Source organism: Myotis brandtii, unplaced genomic scaffold, assembly GCF_000412655.1.
Source record: "Myotis brandtii unplaced genomic scaffold, ASM41265v1 scaffold185, whole genome shotgun sequence".
Classification (NCBI taxonomy): domain Eukaryota; kingdom Metazoa; phylum Chordata; class Mammalia; order Chiroptera; family Vespertilionidae; genus Myotis; species Myotis brandtii.
Window position 1 is genome coordinate 8,908,938 of NW_005356870.1, and position 21,013 is coordinate 8,929,950.

Consider the following 21,013-nt stretch of genomic DNA (forward strand, 5'->3'; position numbering starts at 1 on the left):
TTTCAGACATATTTCCTTAAATCCCTCTTCTAACTCATCTGTCACTCCTAAATGTGTAGTGGCCCTCAGACAAATGCAGAAGAACCCTGCCTCTCAAATTGGGGTCCCAAACCAGTATCATTGCCCTCACCTGAGAGCTTAATAGAAACGCAGGATGCTGGACCTCACTCTAGTCCAGTGGTGGCGAACCTTTTGAGCTCGGCGTGTCAGCATTTTGAAAAACCCTAACTTAACTCTTGTGCCGTGTCACATACAGAAATTTTTTGATATTTGCAATCATAGTAAAACAAAGACTTATATTTTTGATATTTATTTTATATATTTAAATGCCATTTAACAAAGAAAAATCAACCAAAAAAATGAGTTCGCGTGTCACCTCTGACACGCGTGTCATAGGTTCGCCATCACTGTGTCTAGTCCTACTGAATCAGAGTCTGCATCTTTTGCATTCTAACAAGGTCCTCTGGTCTTGTATATGCACAATATAGTTTGAAGGCATTGATGTCGAGGGCTATCTTCAAGAACACATCTACTGAGTCTTCTAGTATAGAAAACAATTTTGAACAAGGGATGTTATTGCAACAATGAGTTTGTTTGAATGGATGACTTGTTGTTTTTAAAATAGTTAACACAATAGTTTCATGTTTTCTGTTTCATTTCTAGGTATCAGTGCTGTAGATGGAGGAAGAGGCTTCCCACAGGAGGGCACCGTTGACCAGTTGTCCCATTTCCCTTTGGCTGGATACGCAGAATATGAATTGATTACTTCTCTCCAAGCTGTTGCTTAAAACATCACCTTTTTAAAATCAGGATACAGATTGTCTCAACTAACACAAATTTCTGTGAAATATTAAAAATAATTGTGTCTTATGGATCAAGGGCAAAAATACCTTCTATCATAAAAAACTTTGAGTAAATTCATGGGCCAGTTTTCACCCAAATAATTCGGTAGCACAATTTATTACAATTTTCATCCAGAAAATTAAGATGAAGAAACTGAGGTTGAAAAGATTTCTAGTCACATTATAATGATAAGTTTGTTCGTAAAATCTGTTACCGATGAAAACATGGAGGTAGCCAAACAGACTTCTTTGTTTATTCCTTCTGATGTCAATCCAGCTTCAGATGGAGTGAATTTATTACAAGTTCCAAATGACCTATAGTTGAAGATCACCATCCATTTTTGCTAGACTTTAATCTAATTCTAGCTTTTGTTCCCTGCTAGAAAATAAGTATGATCATTGATGCTCGAACTCACTGATAAGCAACTCGCTAGAAAAGTTTTGTCAGAAAGAATACATTTCTATTACATCTGAAATATATTTTTCATCTCTTCTTACCTTCTTAAATTGGGGGAAATCTATAACAATTATGAAAATCGGTTTATTTTTTATGATACTCCTTAGCCAGTTTGGCTTAAAAATTTTTTTTTAATGTTTTTATTGATTTTAGAAAGAGAGGAAGAGGGAGAGAAACACTGATGCAAGAAACATCCATTGGCTGCCACCTGCACGCCCCCTACTGGGAATCAAGCCCACAACCCAGGCATGTGCTCTGACCTGGAATGGAACCAGCAACCTTTTGGTGCATGGGACGACACTCAACCAACTGAGCCACACTGGCCAGGGCTTAACATTTTTTAAAGTTTTTTTATTTTATTTTTATTGAACATAGCAAAAATATCTAATTTCTGTTAAGAATTCCTGATGGGTCAATTAATCCTCCATTTATATTGATATTATTTCTGTGTCCTCTCATCAAAGGTATGATAGTTTAAATATATAGTTCGTCATCTATTAAGATTAAATGATGCAAATCAAAAATTATACACTTTTGGAAATTTAGTTAAACATAAGTAAATGGTGTGCTGTTTGGAAATTGAGTTTCAGATAAACTGAAGTGGTGTGTTTGTTGATGCCAAAATCTTAGGCTTCAGTAAATATACTAAGAAGCTCTTGTGCCTTGTATGCACTATTTAAAAAAAAAAAGTTTTATTTACTCTTTTTTAATTTGTTGGAGTGTAAGTTTTATAAATGTTAGTGATTAGAATAAGCTGTGTACATTTTTTTGGTACCGATTTTCAGAATTTAAAGCAGATTACCTTTTAAAAACTACACAGCTAAGGAATTGGTATTTAATCAAAGGGAAAATGGTATTAAACTTTTCAAATTCTGAGTTAGACAAAATAGGTTAGAAGGCCAGAGGATAATGGAGTAATAATAGATCCTTGTAATTACTCATCCTTGCTAAAAATACAGAGAGTTTAAAATGAGTTAATGGAAGAATCGGTCCAGTCCATTTTCTAGGTCATTTGAGTGCAATTATTTGAACAATAGGATGGCAGTTTTTGTTGTTTTTTTTTCAGATTTTTTAAAGCTAAATATTTTAATCAGACAATCTGCTTCGAGAAATTTCATAAGATATATTTTTACTTTTAACTTAAAGCATTTTTTGGTCATCATTTTTCATTACCTGAAGTGCCAGGTTGGAACCTATAGCTACTGTTTGAAGTCTTAAGGGCAACAGCATTATGTGACATATTAAGAATGATATGCAACCAGATATTTTTCAAAGCACAGTACTATTGCTGTTTTTATTGGAATAGGATTGTTAGATGTTCCCTATTGTCAAACTAGAAGCTAGGGGGGAGAAAGGGAGATTTCTATTCTTTACCTTGCTAGAGTACTGTTCATCATTTCCCCATTTAGGTCATTCATGTAATTATTGAAATACATAAAGCCAATACACATTAGATTCGGATTTGAAAACATTTTTAAAAATAAAAAATTTTCATTAAGTTTCAATGGTTCCCTTTTTGTTTCATACAGTAAATAATCTTTAATGGTTTTTTTTTGTTTAGTGAGGGTGGGGTTTACAGTTCCAGGGCGTTATAATTTTTAAAGATGGCATATCTTATTAGATATGCAGTATAAATTTTACTTGAGTCAATAAAGCATACTTATAAAATGTACCTATTTGTTAACTATTTGCCATTGTTCAGTGAAAGGGGGTTTGGTTTTTCAAAGATAAGTTAAAGGAAAATTGCATCTAAATACAATGGTGAGACATTCAGGGCAGCGCTTACCCACGAATTCCCTGCTGTTACGCCGTAATAAAGTCTGGTTGATCGCCTTCACTAGCTGTCTGTATGAAGTTGCTCTGCACGACCCTCTGAACTGCTTCACAGATAGGTACACGGTTTCCAATAGTGTGCCAGAGTTAGCTACTTACCGCAGGCAAAATTCATGTCTATAACCTGGTCGTAACACAGGTTTTCTGAGGAGAAATGGGTGACAAGATGAGAAAATTACTCAGTAGTAGTTAAAGGATTCCAAGGACAGTTGGAACAGACTGTAAAACTCAAGTACACTGTCATCAACAGACAAGTATTGGAAATACGGCATATGTTTGGCAAAACTATCGTCACTAAGAAAATCAAAGGATTTATAAACCATGTTCATAAAAATTTAAGCTAGTAATCATGTGATTCATGCTCAAAAGAGCCCATGAAAAACTGTTACTCCATTATATTATAAGCTAGCAAATTTTGAAATACATGTAAACTTGCTGAGCTGATTCTGAAGTTATAGAGTGTCTTTAATACACACATCTTATTATCAAATATTTACTTATAAAAGTGGAAGTTCTAATACCGTTATGATTTTTTAAACCCAATACATGAACTACATAAATGGTCAATGTAACAAATCCTCTTGCCTGGAAAACCATAAAGGAGGTATTCAGTGTGGGCATACCAGCTATCCCTGGACAACAGATTTTAATCTGCTAACGTTTTTGTCCACAGTAACACATTTGGACAATGGATTTGCACAAAGAACATGTCTCCAGGTAAGATCCTCCTGCAGAAAACACCTACACTGCTTTCCCACCCCCGTGGACAATTTAGAACGTATTTCCTCTTCCGCGTGGAAGCAGACCACATACACTAACTGCTTGTTACTCTTTTACAAACATACCACTAGAATTATTTTAAACGTCGTAAAAATTCAGATTCTAACTTTCATCGACATTTTAGCAATTTGATCATGTTACTTATTAAAAGCATTACGCACACGCTAACAATTTTTATTTTATTTTAAAACTAAGCAATCTGGTCCCACTAGGATTCCATTAGAATTTATTTTTTTTACTCAAGGATCTTATTTGGTTACAGGACACAGGAAGTTGTGTTATACTTTATAATGGTCCAAACTGTGCACTTCCCGTTCCTCTGCCAGGATGGGTTTGTTATTGTATAGAAATGTAGCCAGTGGGCATCACTGGGGATGAATTCCAGCAGGCTTGTTTCAAACGAAATTTGTGGATCAAAATTATGAACATGAAGAGGCTCTGATATAGATGTTTTTTTAATCCTCAAACAAGAGGATGTAAATAAAGAGGATGCTCTACCATAATGCTGGAATCTAAGCCAGTGGTTCTCAACCTTCCTAATGCCGCGACCCTTGAATACAGTTCCTCATGTTGTGGTGACCTCCAATTTCATTGTCACAAGTTGAACATAATTAAAGCATAGTGATTAATCACAAAAATATGTAATTATATATGTGTTTTCCGATGGTCTTAGGCGACCCCTGTGAAAGGGTCGTTTGACCCCCAAAGGGGTCGCGACTCACAGGTTGAGAACAGCTGGTCTAAGCCAACTAAGAGCCCAATCTTTGACACCCTTTAATTGTTATACCAACAAAAATACGATAATCTGGGCAATACCAATAGACTTGATGCCATTTGCAGCCCTTTCTCACTGCAGGAAAGTGACAGCAAAAACAAAACAAAATAACTGGTGACAATGCCCAGTGATAGATCTTTGTTCTTATTCATAGCCAGTATTCAGTAGTTCTGTATTGTTAGTTTACAGTTGGGGAGTGGGGAGAGATGGCTAAGATTATTCATCTGCTGAATTGAATTATTTCTGAGTACTACTCAAACCAAAGATGGCCTTCTGACAAGTGACGTTAAACTCTGGTTTATGCAACAACATAAAGGAGCTCATTGCTCATGAAGAACAGGACTATTTTATGGTTTAGGTTGCATCTTGCAGGGAAGGTTTCACAGTGTAAGGAGCTCAAGTAAATTCATTAATACTTAATAGCTGTCTGACAGATAAAGGTGCTGAATTAAAATGAGAAAAAACATAATGCGCTAAAGTATAATTCTGTAGATGCTGGATTGCTGATCCCATAGAGAGCTTCAGTTCAGTTTTTTATTGGGCTATGAAAGTAAGGCTGTTGTCAAAGTTTAGGCTTCACGTCCCTTTCTATCATTATGTAGAGCCCTCTAACGCCTAGTATTAAGAGTATCTTAAATGAGTTAAACATTTAATGAACATTTAATATTTAAAAAGGGAACCTTGCCCTGGCTGGTGTAGCTCAGTTGGTTGGAGTGTTGTCTTGTACACTGAAAGGTCGTGGGTTCAATTCCAGGTCAGGACATATCCCCAGGTTGTGGTTTCAGTCCCTGGTTGGGGGTATTTGAGAGGCAACTGATCTATGTTTTTCTCTCACATTGATGTTTCTCTCTCTCAATAAACGTATCTTTGGGTGAGGATTTTTTTTAAAAAGCCACCTTAATTACATTAACTATTCTTAGTGTAACATGGAATATATTTTAAAGTTCTTTAAAAACCACATTTAGGCAGGAAGTAGATGTGGCTGAGTCCAGAACAGTTAATAAAGAACCGACGAAGGGATGTCTGTATACACCCATGTAGCTAAAGCTTGACTATTTACTTTCTACATGATCTTTGCAGTAATAAAAGACACCAGCTAATAATGAACAATGCTAATTCTTGTCTAGAAGAAAATAAAACTAAGGCGTAAGACACAAGTGGAATGGGCTCCTGCCAAATGAAAACAGCTTAGTTCCTTTTCACAAGTTTTTAATTGTGACCAACTGAACTTTGTCCTGGTTCATGCATATTTTCAGCACCATCAGTTACATCACATCTTAGATTCCACTTCAGGCTGTACTGACTTACTAGCTTCTCAACTTCTTTGAACATATTCACACCTGTAGTTGTTCCATGGATACTATTAGTAGAAACTAATTCTTCAGCCACTTCAAACTCTGCATTGGTTTCCCAACAGCTGGGCAGTACTGACTCTTTAACAGCCAAAGAACACTCAAAATCATTTGTCTTGTTTTATAATTATTTTATTTGAGAGCAGTGGAGAGGGAGAATCATTGATCCGCTGCCTCCTGCATGCCCCCTACTGGGGAGTCAAGCCCACAACCCAGGCATGTGCCCTGATCAGGAATCGAACCATGACCTCTAGGTTCTTAGGTTGTTGCTCAACTTCTGAACCACACAGGCTGGGCTAATTGTTATTTTATATGCAATGTCCTCACTCTTCAAGCAGCTATTCTCATCAAAAGGCTAATTTTATTTCTACATTCCTTTGGGCTACTGCATTCAGAGAATGTGATACAACTCACCATCAGTAAATGGCTTGGCTTGGCTTACACCTGAGCCACTTGTAAACGGACTTTGGTTGAAGAAATTACACTGTGATGAGTTATATTTTAAAGTTTCCAATTCTCCTAACTGTTGCTTTCCCATGAATTGGGAATATTATGATGAGCTTTAGCCTGCTTATGGCAACATGTTGTATTTCTTAGCACAGTTATAGTTACATGATAAACAGTATTTTACTATATCATTTAGTAAGATAATCCATTAAGGTGCCTTAAAATATTGTACACTCCAAACGATTTTGTAGCATACCAAGCAGAAATGTGAAGTGAAAAGAATGGTATGGGCTTTCTGTATTCAACTTCCCCACTGTAGTGCATAAAGGATTGTGGCTGCATCCCAACTAAAATTTAATTTTCATATAATTTTCACATCAGGAAATAGTTTCTTCCCATTTTAAAATTGTAAAAACCATTCTAATCTCACTGGCCTACAAAAACAGGCAGCAGGCTGGTTTGGGCCTGCAGGCCATATTTTGCTAACCCTTCATCTAGTAGATTTAACAAGATAGTAAGCCCAGAATTAATGGCTCAGGAACCCTAAAAATGTTATCAGCTAAGTATCTTTTATGCAAAGCTACATTTAGTAAAAGTCATAATGTTCCTCTTATAAAAGTTATAAAATATTACTTCTTAGAGACAGAAACCAATAGTGATAAAAACTATGAAGTTCAGCAACTATGCGGCTATTCAAAAGGCAATCTTCATAATTCGTTTTTTTTTTTTGAGGTGAAGATAAAAAGAAACCAATTAGATACCTGCTATATTGGATCAGCTTTAAAAAGAAGCCACAGTAAGTTATGCCAAGTGCATTTACTTTATAAATCTTTCAGGATAAATGCATTCTTAGAGATAGGAATCAATTCATAAAATCCAGTTGAAGCATTAATAAAGAATAAGCCACCACTGTTGAAATACAGAAGGCCCAGATTGATTTTTCAATAATTAGCTACAGTTAATGACGTTACTGAGTTCTGTTCAGTTGCCCAAATTAAAAAAAGTAATCCCCCAAATAAATATTTTCAAAACAAAAAGACCATTCACCAACATATATAAGAAAACATTTCTGAAGCCTTTATTTACAAAAGCTTTAAAAACAAATAATACCCTCTGTTTTGCAAATGTCTTATTTAAAAAGGACCACCCAGTTACAGCACTGTAGTATCATGAATAAATGTACAAGGAAAACAAACCAATGTGGCTAACATTTGGAGATTTGCTATTATTACTGATTGAAGTGTAGATAACACACATCATTACTTGTAGTCCATCATTCTGAGTAGAGTTAATGATTACCAAAATGTCTTCCTACACATGCTCTGGTCTAGTCACATATTCTGCATGGCTAAATATTTCACAGTCTCTTTTGTCAATATATATAAAATAGATTGCAAAGATATACACACAAAAAATAAACAAACATTACACTCCTCAGGTAATTTTATTAGCTATATATTAGCTATATGTGTATATATACACACATACACACATAGCTAAGATATATTTTTGTATTTTGTTGTGCACCAAATCTCTCCATTCTTTATCTTTGTAACAACTATGAAAGCATAATTTTTGTCTAATTTAATCTGGTACAAAATATACCTAAAGATTTATTATCTTTGGACTTTAATGAATTTGATTTTTGGAATTAACAAATCAAGAGCTCGTAAGTATGGCTATAAAATTAAAAAAAATTAAAATAAGATGAACAGTGATGGAATAAAAGGCAGATCAAGGGAATTGTGCCATCATAAAACAATTGCAGCGTCAACATCTTGGAGACCAGTTTCCTGGCAGACAATAAATGTCCAATCACAAACAAGGGATTTTTCCTGGAGGGTGTAAAGCTGGTTTGAAAGGTTCTTCAGTCAGAGCGGCCTACACACATGCCAATCAGAAACTGACAGACACTAGATGTGCTCGGAAGATTAAACACTAGTACTGAAACAGCAGTTATTAAGCTCCTCAGTAGTTTTCGTCTTTTGTAGTCTTGCTGAACCAACCATTTGCATAATGCATGTGCGATATTCCACGGGTGAAAAGTAAATACTTTATAAAGTTGGCAGATGGTCATTTTTCCAGCTAAGAGCAAGAAAAACCAAATTTTCTGATAAAACAGAGGATCTGAGTCAGAATCACTCTCTAAAGTGCAAAATTGATGGTCCACAATCTCAAATAGCTAAAACTCCTGCAGAATGGAAGGGAGACATGAAACACGGAAATAAATTACAGTCAGTGCTAGTTAATTTAGGAAAGGGAAACAAACCAAGCTCAAATCGGTCAAGTTTATATGATGCAGCTTTTCCACTCTCTGTCACACACGCCTGCTAACAAGTATATTAAGGCCAAATTTAACCTGAATGCTTTTCTATTTAAGCTCTGAGATAGGAATGGTCATATTAAGTACTGAAAGACAAAAATAAAATGGGCGATGAAAAAAAAAAGTCTATTGTTCAAGGGATTCAACCAGAGATAAAACCTATATACAAGCATGTGTGTAGTTCAAATAAAATAAAAATAAAAGGACTATTTCATGTCATGACTGCTTGTTGGCTTCCTCTTCATATGCATTCCCTGTGCCATTCTGTACATAGGATGAACCAGAACCAAGGCCATACAAATGACCACAATATTTGGCATCATCAATATGATCTTCAAAGAACATCTAAAAAGGAATTTTGGGGAAAAAAAAGAGATAATTTTAACCAAAAGGTACCACTGGTAATGTATATTTCAGCAAAATCAGTACTGGCTGTTCCTAACTACAACGGCAGCTCTTTTCTATCGTCTCCTTTGAGGCCACACATATAAATCAATGAATAAAACTGAGGTCCTCAAGTTCAGAGCTCAAAAGAAACCAAAGAAAAAGACTACAAAAAAAAGTATAAAATGCATGTCTTTCCTTTTAACATTTAGACCATTTTTATAAGAATCTGTAATCATGGAAAAATGGCAGACCTTTTTACCCCATTAACTGAACAGCACTCAATGATAAGAATGAATGAAAATAGCAAATGGTGGGTGGGGGGAGTTTAGATAAGTAGCCTTGAGCCTATATCAAGGCTAAGTTGACTAAAAACAATCAAAGCTTAAACACGTCCTGGACAGTAAAATCTGAACATTCACATTCTGTTACTATCCTTGAAGAAGCCAAGAAAAATAAAGGTAACAAATTAGTAGTAGGGAATCCACCATTAATTCAACCATTAAACTATTTTTAAAATGCAAAGCTGAAAATCCAAATGACTGCTTTAATTCTCTAATGCAGCACTGGAATGACATACAAAACAAAGTATTTACTTTAATGAATAGATAGTTCAAATCACTTGGTAAAAAAAATCCAGTACTACTTGGCAAAACAGATATTATGTTTCCTATTGTTAATATATTTCTATAAAAAGTTTTAAATTCCCAAAAGACTACTTAGTCAATTCTTCAATGTCTTAGAGGATATACTAAAAAAGAATTTTATAATAAATTTTTTGTAAAAACTAAAGCTTTTATAAGCAAAAAGTCCATTCTATCTTGTTTTTGCACAAATTACCTTTTTTCTTTGCATTTTACCTACAGCGAGGCATACCTGTACCTATCACTTAACCTAAGGATAGACTCAGGTTAATTCAATTTTATTCTTCCACACCCAACTTCTTTGTTCTTTATCTCTGCCTTTTACTAAAGGAGGGTCTGCTCAATATGACTTTTGACTCAACTACTTCTTCAGATTTTATTTAACCCTTTGGAATTAAAAACCTCTGGTAAGACTCAATCTTCTAAAAGCACAAGTCCTACTCTATTAATCCTCAAAGTACTGAAGAATGGGATAAGCAAATAATGTTTTTACCAACAATTTAATGCCTAAGATTAAGACAATGCCAGAGGAAACAGATGAAAGAGTCCCCAGACTTGGCAAGAGTAGCACTGATGTGGTCTATAGCGAGAACTCTAGAGTTCTCCACTAGGAATGTATGCACCTTGGATAAAAGGTAATCGCCTCTGGCCTCCGTTTTCTCACCTAAAAAATAATATAGTTGGACCTTTCTAAGGTAAATTTTTTAGTCTCCAAAGAAATTATTTTTTCATTTCCTCTTAAACTACATTTCAAGATGACTTATTTTAAAATACTTTCATTCAAGTGTGGTAGAAATGACTTACATGGTACCTCTAATTATATTTTCATTTAATAAGTACTTATTGCCCCCCAAACTTTGCCATGTGATTTTTAATGTTCTCAACCTAACAACCAATTGAGAAAAAGGCACTGATGTCTTCATACTTCTCTCATTTTGAAAAAGGCCATTCCTGTGAGCAATGAATCAGACCCTGCCTGATGTTGTGGTCCTATCCGTTCCAGCTCTAACTGTTCCGCAACTTCCTGTAAACCACCCTAGAAGACAGGAAAAAAAAAAAAAGCCTGTCAAGAGAAACATTGCAATGCCTGAATTCACAAATTATATAACTTAGACAATGACCAAAATATAAATAAACTTCAGAATGTAGAGATGGCCTTATGAACACTGGAAAACACAAGAGAATGTGAAATACTAAATATTTGTTGAATGTGGGTAAAGTTTATAATTTAATAGAAAATTAGATCTTAATTGGGCAAATTTATCTTGATCATATGCTTTAAGGCATGTAATAGATAAATAGCTTTCCTAAAGATATGGCGGAAGCAGATCATATGGTAACAGGTATCAAGGGTAACATTATCGAGTACATGCACAGTCAGTCCACCCATTGATCAATTATTATAAACCTGACTGTAGGTAGTTACTTTCTAATTTTCCTAAGCTTCTCAGTAATCTGTTTCTAAATAGTTTCATCTAAATAATTTGTAGAAAACAAAGCTATTATGACTAATAAAATCTTAAGTGCTTAACTATGGTTTTGCTGGTTAAAAAGAAAATGTTTTTATAATACAACTCCTTAGAAGGGTCTGCTAAAAATCTGCCTATGTTAATAATGCTAGGATTAAAAAAAGAAAGATGATGAGAGTGAAAGAAAGGAAGAGAAAGAATGAATAAAAGAGAGAAAGAGGAAGGAAGTGAGGAAGGGACTGTAGCAAAGGAGGAAAGAATAATAGCGGAGGACACTTGGAGGAGAGAAAGTAAAGGAAGGAAAGCATGATCAGGAAAAACAAGACAAACACAAAGAAATTCCTCTCTAAATTGTTAAGGCCCCTACTAGCAAACCAACCCTTCTGTTTATCACAGCCTAAAACAGAGCTTTGGACAGCAGTTGCTTCTGAGCTAAAAATAGCACGAGGCTTAGGTAACATTAGCAGCTGCTTAGAGAGCAACAGGGTAGGTCATTCAGGCGGTGGACTATAGGTCAAAAAGCACTGTTGTCATGAACCTGAATTTTAACATTCTAGGTCACTTATATTCAGACTATCTGATATACTTAGAAATTTTCAAATAACGTATACATAATGAGCAATAATTTGGTTCTGTTTCCAGAAACTGTCATTGTACAGATATCAATTTTAAAATGCATTTCCAAGGCCACATTAAAACATTCCGGCCTTGGATTCTCAGCATGTAATACTTTCAGGGTATGGATTGAGTTTCTAGAGTAGTAAGGATATACTACTGCAAGTTCACTTAAGACGCATAGCTAGAAGTCTCTTCAAATTGCACAGAAATCTGCTGCTCTTAGGTGTTACAAATATGAAATAATCTTCCTTAAAAATTTCCCTGGTTATATGGCAAATTCTATGAGGAGGCAAGCTGACTTTGGCCAAAAGACTGTTTCTCTTATGATTTTGGTTCATTTGTCAAAGCAAAGTTTCCTATTTAATTCCTAAAATATTTATTTCTGCGTAAAAGTAATGCTCTTAAAGTTTTTAGCATCTTCTAAAAGTATAACATAATTGCACTTCTAAAAGCTTGATGAGGAGAAAATTTGATCAAACTTGAGATAGGTTCTCTGCAGCAACCACTTTACCTAAATGTTTGTGTTTCTGTTTATTATAGCTTATTCACTGTAACAGAAAATACTGTGTTCCTTAGGGAGGCTACGCCATCACAGATGCATTCTCAAACTAAAGGAACACTTTTCCTTAAAGCAGTGTTCCTCTTGAAAAAATTAATGTTCAAAAGTAACAAGTGCACATGTTAAGCAGTGTCAGGATATAAGATACTGTCCGGACAGGACATTTACTTACTATAGCACTTACTACTAACAAGTCGACAATCTTTGGGGCAGGAAAAGCAAACAAAACCCTTTCAGCTTTGTAATTTAATCCCTGAAACAGGATCCAATGACTAGACCCAACAAAATAATCTCTAGCCAAGCCCAACTGAAGGAGAAACTTTTGTACCCTACTGACTACATCTGCACACTGCTGGCCCCTTGCACTCTATCTTGCGTGGATAGGTTATGTGCATGTTGGGAGAGTGAGAGCCTGCACTTCTGTGCAAGAGAGCTTCACAGTGTCTGTGCTGGTTTTTTATTTTCAATCTGGCAAGCAATGACAAAAATCTGATCCTTGGTTTTAATTTTACTGAAAACTTGTTCTGCTAATATATATTAAAGCTTTGCAAAAGGATTTCCTATAAAGCATTATTTATGCAAGGAAAAAAAAGAACCAAATGACCAGATAATACAACTGCACTTAATATAAAACTATGACACATGGTCTGAATCACCATCCCAACCAGGACCCTATCATGTCATCGCTGGTCGGGACTGTGCAATTACAGGTGAAGCCACTCGAAGCCTTACTTTGAGGTTTTTGCAGCTCTTCATGAGGTACTTCACATCATAAATGACGGGGAAAAACAATCGAAGGATCTCGAAGAAGTCAAGCTCTTCTTCAGGCAAGTTAGAATTGGTCAGGATTTTGATTAAGTAGCCAAAGTCATAACCACTACAAAAGGGTTAAAAGAATACAGAAGAGGGACCTTAATACCATGGAGATGAAAAACCTTTTCTGATAATAAATTTTAAGTGAGTCACACTCTAGACAAAAAAGGAATCAACAAAAATAGTGCACAAAACCAGAAAATAACAAGTTCACAACTGTAATGGGAAAATGTTGTCTTCTTACATAGACCTTGGTACTTCATCCTCCAGACACCAATATGCAGATCTCTACTACACTCCAAGCCTATAGTCACTGAACTACTATTCTGCTGATCCTTGAATAGAGAACTCTTCATGGAGAATGTCAAACTGCCCACAGTGTATGTCTAAAAAATTTAATTAACTATGGAAATGAAGAAATAAAGATGAATGGAAAGTTGGCCAAACAGGTAGCAAGAGAACTGGCATTCACAAGGCAAAACTAATGCAAATCTCCCCATCTTTTTCATAAAGAGGGCACATACTTCAAAAATCCAAAGGGTTAATTCCCTACCAAAGTATATTCACTTCCGTAACTGACTTTATTAAGTGCTCTCTTCCCTCAAAATTATTTCTGTTACCATCTCCTGATGGCTCCCCAAAAGATACTAGTGGGAATGCTGCACATGCAAGTGAAGGCAGCAAAGGCTGAGACTGTCTACAGAACAAAATACAAACCCATACTCTCCAATCAACACCTCCTGCACCTACTGTTTGGCTTTCCCCCAGTTTTACAACTCCCTCACTCCCAGGCCATTACACACCCTCTTTTCTCTGTCTACCTTTCCTTCAGGGACCTCTCACAGGTGCCTTCCCTGTAGAGCCCAACTCCCACAGATTTGTTACACAAGTTGTTTTCTTGTACTATCCTTCAAAATGCATGTATTGTTTTCTCCATTAGTTTAAAGGGCAGGAATCTCATTTAAAAAACGTCTTTTCAGTATGAAGCTCAACATCTGATGAGATGTTATTTACATATCTTTTGGGGAGGGTACAAAACAAAATTTATATTTACTATTCAGAGTTTTACTTCTAATCTAAAAAAGGCAAGAGGGGACTCCCCCTCCCCACGTGGGAGTCTGTGCTTGTTCTTCAATAAATTTCCACCTTTGCTATAAAAACAAAAAAAAAGGCAAAGAAAGCTCTACCACTGAAGACCACTTAGAAATATCAAGGTATCAATAATAAACAGCAGAAACCTTTAAATTTCTGATAGTTGGCAAAGAAGTACTCTGGTGTCTACCTAAAATATAAATCAACACAGCCTTTGCTTACTACTAGTAAAGGTAAGATTATATTAGAGTTTAGGATTTATAAATTAGTCTTTATCTTCTAGAAATCCTATATAATAAAAGGCTAATATGCAAATTGTCTCCTCAACCTGGAGTTTGACCGTGGGGGAGTTGGGGGGGGCTGGCCAGCCAACCGCCTGCAGCCCCACCCCCCGGCTGGCCCAGCCTAATCAGCCCCAATCGGGGCAGGCTGGCTGGACTCCACCCGTGCATGAATTTGTGCACAGGGCCTCTAGTAGATAATATGAAGAAAACATATAATAGCATTTTGTAGAATAAAAATCTTAACATATCTTGACAAGTATTCAAATACTAAGAGTCTAATCTAGACTAACCTCTAAAGCGACATGAACCCTTTTTGTTCATCTCAATACCCCAGTGCCAAGTCAAAGTACTTGCTCAGAGTATCTTTTGAACGAAAGACCATAATATATGTAGTAAAAGGACAGGCAAATTCTTTCCCATTCTTTTGTTTCCTTCTGACCAGGAAATTTTGTAAAAAAAGAATTCAAAAACATTTCTCAAATTAACAGAGACTGAAGTCTTATTTCCCGAGGTAACAAGTGGAGGAGAGTAGAAAGGAAAGATAACAGGTAAGAATTAGTATGTTCAATATCTCCAACTCAAAAATTACTGCTTAGTCCTACACCAAGTTTACAACATGAACAGTCTTTTACTGTAATCATTCCACAGGCCAGAGCTGGAACTGGTAAAGCATGTGGGGTAGTCTTATTTTTTAAAAAAAATGTATGAAGTGGAGTGAGTATAAGAACATTAACACCTGCATAATACAATACTTTAAAACAATTCTGCAAGATAGTTCTTCTAAATGATGCCATCCTGATCACTTTATTTAAATAAAATTAAACTCTACCACACACCAACCCCTAGCATTTTGCTTTTTTGCCTCCATAGCACTTAATACCATCTAAAAAAAACCACATGTAAATTCCATCATTTAGAAAAATTGTGTGCCTATTCCCACCAGAATGTAAACTCTATGAGGACAAGAAGTTTAGTCTGTTTTGTTTATATCTTAATTCCTAGAATTTTATCACAGGGCAAGGCTTATGGTAGATATTAAGTATTTTTAATGAATGAATTCTTGCACGTAGGCTAGGTAATGTTAAATAACCTTAGGTAACAGACTCCAAATGGCATTGTTGGACTAAACCAAGGTCTATTTTCCTAGCCTGTACCCTTTTCACTATGCAGTGCTGACTCTCATGGGCCAAAATGTATCCCATGTTGTAAAACCTTTAAGCAGACCAACATTAGTCTCTTAAGAGTTAGGAGACTGCAACGTGGCAACCAATTCTTTATAGAACTGAGCCTGAAAGTGCTGAAACAGTGACCAAGCCAAACGTGAAGCAGCTAGGAAATGGTAACACACATGCCATTTTCTTTTTCTGTTTATCTCTTCTTGTTTAATTTAAGCACTTCACTCAAAACTGTTGCAGTGTGAGTTTTGTGTGGCAAAAACACGCATGCCATTTGTAATGCAATCTCTTTACCTATGAAATGATAACCATTTGACCCCTTCACAGAGGACCACTCCCGATGTCATAAGAAGTTCTGCAAAGTACTGGGTCTCAATTCCTTCCTCCTCATGCTTTTTAAACTGGATACCAGATGTTGTTAGTAGCTCTATAGAGTCTTGGGCATACATGTCCTCCCTGGCAGGAGAAGAAGAAACACAACATTCAAAAGTGCCGTACTTCAAACGAACTCTTTTTCTCAACTTAGACCTACAACTACGATGCCACAAACAAGAAAGAGGGCTGGCTTGGGTCCAGGTGTTCCAATGTTTCACATACATGGAAAGAAATTACAGTTTAAACATTAACAGTCATGATTTCAGAAAACTGTGCACACATTAAATAATCATGCAAAACAGTCCAATGGTGAGATTTTAATCTTTACTCTGAACTAGCCTTTCGAAAGTTAAATAAATTTGGGTTTGAAAAAAGAGTCTTCTATTCACCGGGGACTAGTACCACAAACTAACAGACATGTTCTTTCAGTCTCAGCAGCTGCTTTAACGCTGCCAGATGCCGCTGTCGCCACAGGGTGAGGGCCTAGGGCAGTGATGGTGAACCTATGACACACGTGTCAGAGGTGACACGCGAACTCATTTTTTTGGTTGATTTTTCTTTGTTAAATGGCATTTAAATATATAAAATAAATATCAAAAATATAAGTCTTTGTTTTACTATGGTTGCAAATCTCAAAAAATTTCTATGTGACACGGCACCAGAGTTAAGTTAGGGTTTTTCAAAATGCTGACACGCCGAGCTCAAAAGGTTCGCCATCACTGGCCTATGCTCATCTACCTGCTCTTGGCAGCACCAGAGAGAACACGTGCAAACATCTGACGTGGCTGCGTTAAACGACATTCCGTATTAAAGTCGAAGGAGAGGCCTCCTCTCATAAATAGCCTTGCAAATAGCCCCAATGAGCAGTAACCTGATTAAAATGAAGGACTCAGGTTAACAGCAATCATTTCTTCTTCTAACCATCTTAATCCTACAAGATTGCCTACCAAAAATCAAGCCAGGAAATCTAAATATAAACCAATCATTCAAGACTACTTATGCCAAAAAGAAAGCCATCTCTACTTCGTAAGTATACACAGGTATCTAAAATATTAAATAAGTGGAAAAATGAAGGTATATGTTTCTGAGAATGAAAGAAAAGTATTTTGTGCATTGCCCCATTAGACTTTTCTGTTTACATTTTAAACTGTAAAAAATATCACTTTCCATCATTTAGCAAAGACAATCCTACTAAACCATTTAATGAAACTAATTATACCAAAAGAAAAATCACACTTGAGCCGAAATGTATTCTTATGGTCTAGTCTCTGGAAATCAATCTACTTCCAAATGTTTCTAAAAAATAAAACTAGCCACTGAAATATTTTAAAATGGGAAAACCAGAACAATCACTGTCAAATTTGCCCCTGGAAAACTCCTCAGAAAGGATATCTGAATAAACCCAATACAGTGGGACCTTGACTTACGAGCGTCCCGACTAACGAGTTTTTCGAGATACGAGCCGTCTCTCGGCCGATTTTTTGAGTTGCGAGCTAAAATTCAGGTTACGAGCCAGCTTCAGATACCCCACCGCTAGTTGGCGCAGCGAACGTCACAGTGAACGCCACAACATCAGCCCAGCATCACGTGTCTCACTCGTTCACTTCTTGATTTGACATACGAGTAATTTGAGTTATGAGCTCCGTCACGGAATGAATTAAACTCGTAAGTCAAGGCCCCACTGTACAAGTTTTTTCATTCAACAACAGTATCATTTGGCCTTATTATACTAAAAATATGTATCTTAAACAGCTAGACCCTCATTCATCAGGTTGCGATGCTCACAAGGGGAGGCATGTTTTAGCAATTACAACCAACCAAGGCATAACAGATTCTTTCTCCAGACTCACATTATTCTGGGCCATATGCTTGCTTTTATTAACTGCCTGTCTCTCTCAACCAGAATGCAAGCTTTAGGAGGACAATCATTTTTATCTATTTTGTTCAATGTCATATCATCAGATAAAAACAACAACAACAAACAAACAAGAAGTGGAATAATTAGTGTTGCCCAAACTTGCCAAATGATAAGAATCACCCAGAGAGTTTACCAAAAATATGGACTCCCAGGTCCCATACCCGGGCCCATTGAACCCCAATCCCCAGGAGAGACCTGGATGACTACTTCTGACAATTTATGATCAAGTAAGTTAGTAAACAAAAACATGTATGCAAATTATTTCTCTTTTTTTGTTCCTGCATAGTTCACATAGCTCAATCCAGATAAGTTAATGTACTGTCATCTGAATTTCATTGGACTAAATATTTTATCATTTGGAACAAATTCCATGCTTTATAATACCCATGTTATTAGAAAAAGAAAGCTGGGAACCCCATCCAGGTAAGCTAACTAAATCTCCAAATAGGACAGAAAATACTTGGTGTGGTAAGGGAAACTCCGTAACTGTTATGACTCAATTCTCTAAATCAATAGAATGTCCCTTTTCCCTGGTGTCCATTTCAAGTTCTGAAAATCATTTCACCTTGCTAGCAGATGTAGGAAAATATTAAAATGTTAGTTAATTCAATCTTAGTAAATTACTTTAAATATTGCTTACATATCAGAATTGCTATAGGTGCAAGTGCTGGCTTACTGATTGGATCAATCTGCTCAGAATGGCAATAAACAATAATGTGACCACTCCTAACACTAATTAAGTACTGAAGTTGATGGTCACAGAATACCCAGTTCTGACAACTGAACAGAAAGGAGAGCCATGTATAAATCTCTAAAAAAAGTTTTCCAAAAAAGCAGAGATACAAGCCTGTCTATCTCAAGTATAGCCTAAAGTCAGGAACTAACTCATCTAGGTCTGTTAAATTCAGTAAATTTATTGAAATTACCTCTAGCTACAAATACAAACTTAGCCTACTACACAAATTCACATATTTAAACATGCAGGTTAGAGATTTTACAATTTAGAAACATTTTCCAACCTCAATGGACTCCTGGCTCACCACACATTTTACATGTTTAAAAATGTTAACTCCTATATATTTAAATTAATGCTGAAAATCGTAAGAGGCAAATAAACTGGAATATAGATTGTCACAAATGCAGATGATTACTAAACGTAGTATCTAATGAACCCAAACTGATAAGAACACAAAGATGCGCCCCCCCCTCCCCAAGTCTGCAAAGGCTATGAAAGACAACATATTCAGCCTACAACTCCATAACTGATAGCTGTCCTTTAACCTTCAAATGCCTGTGCATTATCAGTAAAACAAAAGCCACCCTTTGTTTCTGTTGTCCCTCCTTCTAACAGCACTATCTCCTTTGCACTGCCATTTTCCTTAAATGAAGTCTTCCTTTCCATTACTACTGAAGCCATGATCCCCTGTAATCTCTTCCACGCTGTGCAAATGATTCTCTCAAATATCAAGAATTACTATAATCAAACTGATAACCTTATAAAAAATTCATTCTTCTCTCTTTTGACTTGTTAGAGGAATTCTGCCCATGGCTTTCTTTTCTTCACAGCTCAATACCCCACTTCAAGTTTCATGTACATATCAACTCTGAAATTCAGTTTAGAGAGGATTCAAATATATCGATCAGTACCTAACAATTCTAATTCTTGGACTTTAGCATCATGAAGCAGACAAAAGAGTTATGGGAACACTAAGTTATAATGACCACGACCAACGTCCCTTAATTCTGTATCCCTGGTGCCTAGCACAGCCGCTGATACATTCATTCTAGGCCCATAATAAAAAGGGAATTTTCACCTTTCTTCAAAATATCCAAGATTCTGTTCATGGGGCTCTGTCTCCACATTAGATGGCACTGGTTTTATCTTCCAACTGACTTTTTCTATTTAATATTTTTCACTATATCCTTCTCTTTAAACATCTCCCAAGACATGAACATCAGTGGAAATGGATGCAAAAGTTGGTATAGCAAATCTACAGTAGCCCTCTCTGTATGAGAAAAACGTCTTTCAGAGACTATACTAACAAAGCAGTTGTTATTAGAACAATTATGTTTCTAGATAAGGAAAATTTCAATTTTACCAAAACTGTGACACGGATAGGTCTCCTCCTATTCAGGTACTAAGATCACAACGGCATCTTAGTTAAAACAATGTTCTAATAATGACCAGTTTAGAAAAAAAGTAACATAGAACAAATGAAATGGTAAATAATTTTAAAAAGCGGTCTTTTGGGAAAAGGCTAAAAAGCCATTTTCTGTGTTTCAGAACTACCGTACTTATGAAAGGTTATTATCAGTTTGAATAGAGACAAGTATTTTTTTATCCTTTACAAGGTTCTGAAGAGTACATTTTAAAATCCTAAAACAGGGAGTCAGGCTAAACACAATGAAAGTATAAGCCATATTACTGCAACACTAACAGCACTATCCTTTAAAATCATCAACCTTGCTTTTCCTTAAATCTCCTAGACTAAATTTTACATTATTCTACAGAGGATGGAAGGTTCATACATTGGCATTACCACCTTCTTTTACTTTTTTTCAAATCAGATGTTACAGTACATTACACAAGTATAGGCTGTCAAACAGGACATTGCAATCCTGTACTGTAACATACTTTGAATGTATTAAGACATTTCTCCAACTTACAGTCAGTTTATAAACAGTCTGCCTTTGGCCCAAACAATCTACATTTCTCTAAGCCAGTGGTTCTCAACCTTCTGGCCCTTTAAATACAGTTCCTCATGTTGTGACCCAACCATAAAATTATTTTTGTTGCTACTTCATAAATGTAATGTTGCTACTGTTATGAATCGTAATGTAAATATCTGATATGCAGGATGGTCTTAGGCGAC

General features: G+C 36.0%; 2 protein-coding genes and 1 long non-coding RNA gene across 6 annotated transcripts in view; 2 read left to right on the plus strand and 1 right to left on the minus strand.

Annotated features, from left to right (window-relative positions):
* The window catches only part of ZDHHC2 (zinc finger, DHHC-type containing 2), a 60,495-nt gene extending 59,621 nt beyond the window's left edge, over nt 1–874 (plus strand). For all 3 annotated transcript variants that reach the window (XM_014537909.1, XM_014537910.1, XM_014537908.1), the window contains one exon: nt 664–874. The gene's annotated coding sequence lies outside the window, so the exon portion shown is untranslated. The remainder of the gene's footprint in view (nt 1–663) is intronic.
* A 2,899-nt stretch (nt 875–3,773) lies between these two features.
* On the plus strand, nt 3,774–8,245 carry LOC106725732. Its single transcript, XR_001361662.1, has 2 exons — nt 3,774–3,849; nt 7,219–8,245. It is a non-coding gene; the product is annotated as an uncharacterized LOC106725732 (long non-coding RNA).
* The window catches only part of CNOT7 (CCR4-NOT transcription complex, subunit 7), a 16,837-nt gene continuing 3,364 nt past the window's right edge, over nt 7,541–21,013 (minus strand). The window contains exons 3-6 of one of the 2 annotated variants that reach the window (XM_005864072.2): nt 16,142–16,303; nt 13,216–13,360; nt 10,763–10,873; nt 7,541–9,154 (exon numbers count right to left, since the gene is read on the minus strand). In XM_005864072.2, the coding sequence (XP_005864134.1) occupies nt 9,026–9,154; nt 10,763–10,873; nt 13,216–13,360; nt 16,142–16,303 (547 nt within the window). In that variant the 3' untranslated portion in view covers nt 7,541–9,025. The remainder of the gene's footprint in view (nt 9,155–10,762; nt 10,874–13,215; nt 13,361–16,141; nt 16,304–21,013) is intronic. The other variant, XM_005864073.2, reaches the window with a different exon arrangement.